Source organism: Chaetura pelagica, unplaced genomic scaffold, assembly GCF_000747805.2.
Source record: "Chaetura pelagica isolate M959 unplaced genomic scaffold, ChaPel_1.0 scaffold69, whole genome shotgun sequence".
NCBI lineage: Eukaryota > Metazoa > Chordata > Aves > Apodiformes > Apodidae > Chaetura > Chaetura pelagica.
Genome location: NW_009970724.1, coordinates 1,063,178 through 1,069,434, shown reverse-complemented (window position 1 = coordinate 1,069,434; position 6,257 = coordinate 1,063,178). Strand labels below are relative to the sequence as shown.

The following is a 6,257-nucleotide window of genomic DNA, read 5'->3' as shown; positions in this document are numbered from 1 at the left end:
AGCTGAGGGGTACGTGCTCAGTGGGCATGGGGTGGGCATGCTGCTCCTCGCGTTGCAGAGTGCCCAGGGTGCCCCAGCACACAGCTGCAAGCTTGTTCTTGCTGAGTCCCGCTCAGAAGACACCACCAACCAAGTTGACACCTTCCTGGAGCAGCACGGCGGGGCCGGGATCCAGCACGTTGGCCTCCACACCTCTGATATCATCACCACCACCAGGGCTTTGCGGCAGGGAGGTGCACGGTTCTTCACACCCCCTGCCACCTATTACAGCCAGAGGGGCAAAGCAGAGGAGATCCAAGGTGCTGGGCAGGACCCTCACACACTGGCAGAGCTGGGCATCCTGCTGGATACCAGGGTGCCCAGGGACAGGGGCCAGCCAGGTGCTGACGCCACAGAGAGCCCTTCCCAGGAATATTTGATGCAGATCTTCACTCATCCCATCTTCTCCGAGGAGACCTTCTTCCTGGAGCTCATCGACCGACGGGGAGCACCAGGCTTTGGGGAGGGCAATATACGGGCACTGTGGAAAGCTGTGCAGGTCTATATGGACCAGCAGCAGTAGTGGCAATGGTGCAATGCTCCTCCCTCAGCTCCCTGTCCTCTCCAGCCCAACCCTGGAGCAATACTCCTCTGCACAAATATCAGCAGAGGCCTGTGGTGTGGCCCAGGTTGGCAGGGACCAAGGGAAGTCTCCAGGTCAACCCAGAGCAAAGTTCAGTGTGACAGCAGGTTACTTAGAGCCAGGCCCAGTGGGGCTCTGAGCATTCCCCAGGATGGAGGGCAATTTCTCCCCTCCCCTGGGTTCCCATTGAGTTATTGGCCTCATGTGAAGAACTTTGTGCCTTAATTTCATCTTGATCTAATCAGAAATGTACCTGCAGCATGGCTAAGGACACTGCTGTCAGAAGAACACCCCCAGATGTAAAGGGATGAGAGGCTGCCAGGGGGGAGTGGATAACCTGGGGGCCATGGGTACTGCAGCTTGTCAACAGTTACCACCCAGAGCATGGCCCAGCCCCTTTGCAGATCAAGTGGTGGCCTCTTGCTCCTCCCAATTAAAGAATTAACCTAGACTCACTGCTTTGGTGTTTGGTTTTTTTTCCCTCTCATTTAAGATCTACTGAGTGCCTGGTTAGGATGAAAAGGCCCTTTCCACCCCTTTCTCAGCATCACCAGCAGTTAATGCTCAGCCAAGGGACTCCTGGGTGCATTAACCAAGAAACCACTACTATCCCTGGCCCAGATGCACACGTCCTGGCAGCCATCCTCAACTTCAACCACAGGCTGCCTGACAGTCCCAGCTTAGCACAGTGCAACAGAGGTAGAAAGTCACTCTAAAAACCTCCACATGCTTCAGAAGATTTATTATTAAAAAGCCTGTGGTTCAGGTTCACTAGAGACAAGAATATATATAAAAAGGGCTGTTGGAGGCCAGGAAGGGTATGGCAGCATCCACAGTCACTGGCTGATGGCCGAGGTGCAAGCAGGGACTGGGGCACATGGACAGGCTGGGGAAGCAATGCAGGCCCAGCCTTCCTGCTGCCAGAGACACCCCAGCTGCTGTGAGCCCACAGTGCCAGAGCAAGGGCTGCACTGGACCAAACCACCCCAGGAGGGCTCCAGCTGAGCAGGGAGGTCCAGTCTGGCTCCAGGTCAAGCCCAGGACCACAGTGGCCATGTTTAAGGCACAGTTTCCACAGGGAAGCTGGTGGACTCTACAAGGAGGAATTGGAGACACAGCAGTACAGGGGACACCATCCCCATACCTTAGGCAGGACTCCCCACGGCACAGATCTCCAGTGGTCTCAGCTGGCAAAGGTGCTGTCACGGGGAGGTGGGTGGCCGGAGGAAGGCACGGAGCGAGAGCTGCTTCCCAGTGTTCCCTGCTCCTTGCAGCTTTGCGCCCCGCTTCCGCTTGGAGCTCTGTGAGAGACACACAAGGTCTAAGCCAAACCCCAAAGGCCCCCAAAGCTTTCAAGGATTGCCTTTGAGGCAAGCAGGGACCCTAATATTAGGGACATCCAGGGGCAAAGCCAGTAGACATAGCCCTGCCCCAGGCTGGGGGTGCTCCTTGGCCTGACCCCACAGCCCAGGGGGGCTCCACTGCAACCCAGAGCAGCTCCCAGCGCTGCATCCCCCCCAGCAATGCCCACCTTGCCAGGGGTGCTCTCCTCCTTGCACTGCTTCTCATACACTTTCAGCACCTGAAGGAAGCACAAGATCCCAGAGCTGAACTGCAGCCAGGTCCTGGAGCTGGGACAGCCCACAGAGGCTGGAGGGATGCCCAGGACCCCAAGGAGACAGAGGGAAGGAAGGAAAGGCCCAGGTTCCCCCAGTACCTTCTTCATGGCTGTAGACACGGCTGAGGTGTGGAACTCTTTCTCTGTCACCCAACGGGATGGGGACAAGCCAGGGTCCACGGTGATGTCCCCATCCAGGGACAGGGAGTAGACCACATATGTCTGATGGATGTGAGAGAAGATATGGACAACCTGTGAGAGGATGGAAATACAGGGAAATGGGCAGGTGGCAGGAGATGTACAACTCAGCTGGCTTATAAGTGCACTGAGTCAGTAGGCAGGGCTTGGGAGGGGTGACAGCAGGGAAGAGGGACCCTCTTCCCCCTTGCTGTGTCCTCTGTGGCCAAGCACAGAGAACTCACACCTCTGGCTCCAGGCTTACCTCTCCAATAAGCTGCGGGCTTCCTGCTGCCACAGGCTGCTGCATCCAGGCCTGGAGATGATCTGCCAGTATCTCCCTCTGCTTCTCCTCCTGCAGACCCTGGGACAGTGGGAAGCTGGGGAATTCCCAGAGTCCAGCCAGGAGACCTGAGAAGAAGGAACAACAGGGATATGAGCCAGCAAGAGGAACATGTAGCGACACCGAGTCTCATCATGTCCCACTCTCAGACTGCTCTGCCCCTCACATGGGTGCCTTCACCACCCTCGTGCCCAGCCCCATTACCCGAGCTGGGTCTCTGCACGATGAGGAACTCGGCAGCCCCATGGCAGCCCCTCCGCTCCAGCACACATGTGGCTGTTCGTTCCACCCGCGGCTGCTTCTTTGCTGCTTTCCGGGGGAAGTTGGTGACCCCCAGGCTGCTGTCCCATGGCTCTGTGGCTGGGGGGCACGAGGAACTCGCCAGCCCCATGGCAGCCCCTCCGCTCCAGCACACACGTGGCTGTTCGTTCCACCCGCGGCTGCTTCTTTGCTGCTTTCCGGGGGAAGTTGGTGACCCCCAGGCTGCTGTCCCCTGGCTCTGTGGCTGGGGGGCACAGGGGACAGCCCCCAGCACCTGCAAACACCGATTCAACAGTCACCACAGGACCCAGACCAAGAGCCACAACAGGGATCTTCCCAGACACTTACCACAGTCCTCAACATCAGGCACTGGGGCAGGTTTTGAAAACAGCTTCTGAGAGGCAAAGGCCAGCTCCTTTTCCACCTACATGAGGGGACAGAAATGGGGATAGGCTCATCTACCAGCCCACCTTGTCCTCATGCATGGTGACCCCTTGGGCTGGCAGCTGGTGAGGATACAGGACACGATGCCCAATCATGAGCAGCCTGCAGCACTGTTCTAGGACAGGGATGGCTTGTAAGAAGCTTCAGAGGGGATGCAGGGTTACCTTTTGCCACCCCACTGGGACAGCTAGCAACCCCCAACCACCCAGAGGCAGGAATGAAACAGACTTTGGGGCCATACTTACCCTGTGCCACGCTTGGCAGTGCTGCTTCACAGGGCACTCCGCGCACAGTGGGGCCTTGGGCACACACACAGTCGCTCCCAACTCCATCAGGGCTTGGTTAAAATCCCCTGGGCGGCTCCTGTCTACCAGGGCATTGGCCATGTCCCTGGGAGAAATGGCAGTGAGGGACATGGGGCTCTGCAGGGAGAACCCTGGGACCTCTGCCTCCCTTCTGCTTGGAAGGGGGGGGGTGCTCCCAGGTAGACAGAGGCAACACAGGTCTTTTCTCCATCACTCCAAGCATCACCAGCTTCCTAAGAGCTCCCACACCCCAGCCTCCTTCCCTTTGCAGGTTTAGCTCCCTATGGCTCCCACAGATCCCTGCCCTCAGCCACCAGCAAGCAGAATGAGAATTGGTACAGCTGGGAGCAGGGATAGAGCGTTCCCCTTACCAGAGTCGGTCAATGACAGCTGGGCTGCTGGAGTCAGCTCCGATGCACCGCAGGCGGCACAGGACCCGGATCACGTTCCCATCCACGACACCAGTAGCCTGGGGGCAGGAGCTGAGGTTACCCTGCCAAGAGGTGCCCATGCTCCCAGCAAGGCAGGAGCTGAGGTGCTCCAAGGACAGAGTGGGACACACACGTGGCCAACCTGGAGGCTAAGCTGGGCAGTGGGAGGGACACCCTGAAACTCAGGGGAGAGTCAGAGCCAAGCACAGCCCTGGGGAGTCCCTGGCTCATCAGACCTGCCAGCAGGACCCTGCCAGGAGCAGGGCCATGGCAGAGCAAGGAGACATGTCCCTGCTGACCACCAAGGCCCAGTTCTCACCTGCCCGTACGAGATGGATGCGATGGCTCCTGCCGTGTATCGGCCCACTCCTGGCAGCAGCTTCTGCAGGCCCTCAGCTGTCCTGGGCATCTGGCCATCCAACTCAGACACCACCTAGCAAAGGAGGTTGAGGTCAGGGGATCAGCTGGGGTGTGTGCATGGTAATCCATTTTAGCCACAAGGTGACAGGATCCCAGCCTCTGTAGCCTCATGGCAGCAGCACACAGCCCCAGCAAGGCAGGGCAGACGGGAGTCAGCACCAACCCACGGCCCACAGAGGGCTTCAGAAATGCCTCCCCCAGCCTAGCACCAGTGCACCTTCTTTGCTGCCTCCTGCAGACGTTTTCCTCTGGAGTAGTAGCCAAGTCCTGCCCACAGCTCATTCACCTCCTGCTCCAAGAGACACATGAGGTGTTAGATGCAGAGTCATGAGGGCAGGGATGGAACCCAGCCCCAGCAGCGCTCACCTCCAGGGACGCCTGTGCCAGAGCCTGCAACGTTGGCCACTTCTGCAGTAGAGAGGGAAGGGGACAAATCAGGGACAAGTAGAGCTGTGCTCTACAGCTTGGGATCTGCCACAGGCAGTGGACAAGGTCTCCAAAAAGGGAGGACAGGACTCTGTAAGGAGCAGTCACCTGCATCCAGCGGTTGTAGTAGTCAATCACTGTAGCCACCTGTGTCTGCTGCAGCATGATCTCAGACACCCACACTGCAGGGAGCAGGGCAGGGATCAGAGCAAAGGCACCAACACCACCCACGCCTTGTGCCGTGGCCACATCAGCACTGGCTACAGGCACCACACCAGCATCCAACCCATAAGACCCCTTCCCAGCCCCTGCCTTCCCCACAGGAGCTCCCTGAGGCCCAAGCTGGCTCTCAGACACCCCCAGCTCAGTGGGGCTTGGTGGCTGTCCTGGCCACCACAGGCAGCTTGTTCCAAGGATGCGACTGAAGCCACATTTCTTCACGAGGCCATACTGCACACCCACATCAGGGGGCAGCAGGGACCCCACGTGCACTGGGGGCACCATCCCTGCTCCTCACCTGCGTACGCCCGTCTGTCGGCATCCGGCTCCGCTGCAGCCTGACGGGAAGAAGATGGAGCAAGGGAAACAGGGTGGTGCAGAACCCCACCACAGAGGGGACATGCTTATGGAATATGATCTTGTGGTGTGTTCTGAACACTGCATAGGAGACTACATGAAAATAATTCCCCCAGGTGCTCAGAAGTTCTGAATTTGGGTTAAATTAAGCACCAGCCAAAGCACTTTCTCCCTGATGAGGGACTTCATGCATCTCCCACCTCAAGAGTTTACCTTACAGGTTCAAAAATCCCACCAGAGGAGCTGTCCCAGCCCTGAGGCCCTCTACACTGAAGCGATTGAAGGCAGATATAAATCTCATGAAAGGGGTGTGCAGTTCCCAGCACCATCCCAACAGATGCTGCTGCAAAGCTGACGCCCACCCCTTTCTCCCTGATGAGGGACTTCATGCATCTCCCACCTCAAGAGTTTACCTTACAGGTTCAAAAATCCCACCAGAGGAGCTGTCCCAGCCCTGAGGCCCTCTACACTGAAGCGATTGAAGGCAGATATAAATCTCATGAAAGGGGTGTGCAGTTCCCAGCACCATCCCAACAGATGCTGCTGCAAAGCTGACGCCCACCCCAGCACCCCGATTGCCACCTGACCTCTTGTTGCCCGGCCAAGTCACAGAGCAGGCAGGAGGTCTAATAAA

General features: G+C 57.9%; 2 protein-coding genes across 2 annotated transcripts in view; one reads left to right on the top strand and one right to left on the bottom strand.

The window, feature by feature from the left end:
* The window catches only part of HPDL (4-hydroxyphenylpyruvate dioxygenase-like), a 9,579-nt gene extending 9,017 nt beyond the window's left edge, over positions 1–562 (top strand). The window contains 1 exon segment of the mRNA XM_010006695.1: positions 1–562. This exon segment is cut by the window's left edge and continues 27 nt beyond it. Within this exon segment, the coding sequence (XP_010004997.1) occupies positions 1–562 (562 nt within the window).
* Positions 563–1,824: 1,262 nt separating this feature from the next.
* The window catches only part of MUTYH (mutY homolog), a 7,377-nt gene continuing 2,944 nt past the window's right edge, over positions 1,825–6,257 (bottom strand). Inside the window, exons 3-16 of the mRNA XM_010006694.1 lie at positions 5,565–5,604; positions 5,156–5,229; positions 4,988–5,029; positions 4,839–4,910; positions 4,521–4,634; positions 4,142–4,239; positions 3,711–3,855; positions 3,370–3,445; positions 3,277–3,295; positions 2,965–3,137; positions 2,683–2,828; positions 2,340–2,492; positions 2,154–2,204; positions 1,825–1,923 (exon numbers count right to left, since the gene is read on the bottom strand). Of these exons, the coding sequence (XP_010004996.1) occupies positions 1,825–1,923; positions 2,154–2,204; positions 2,340–2,492; positions 2,683–2,828; positions 2,965–3,137; positions 3,277–3,295; positions 3,370–3,445; positions 3,711–3,855; positions 4,142–4,239; positions 4,521–4,634; positions 4,839–4,910; positions 4,988–5,029; positions 5,156–5,229; positions 5,565–5,604 (1,302 nt within the window). The remainder of the gene's footprint in view (positions 1,924–2,153; positions 2,205–2,339; positions 2,493–2,682; positions 2,829–2,964; positions 3,138–3,276; positions 3,296–3,369; positions 3,446–3,710; positions 3,856–4,141; positions 4,240–4,520; positions 4,635–4,838; positions 4,911–4,987; positions 5,030–5,155; positions 5,230–5,564; positions 5,605–6,257) is intronic.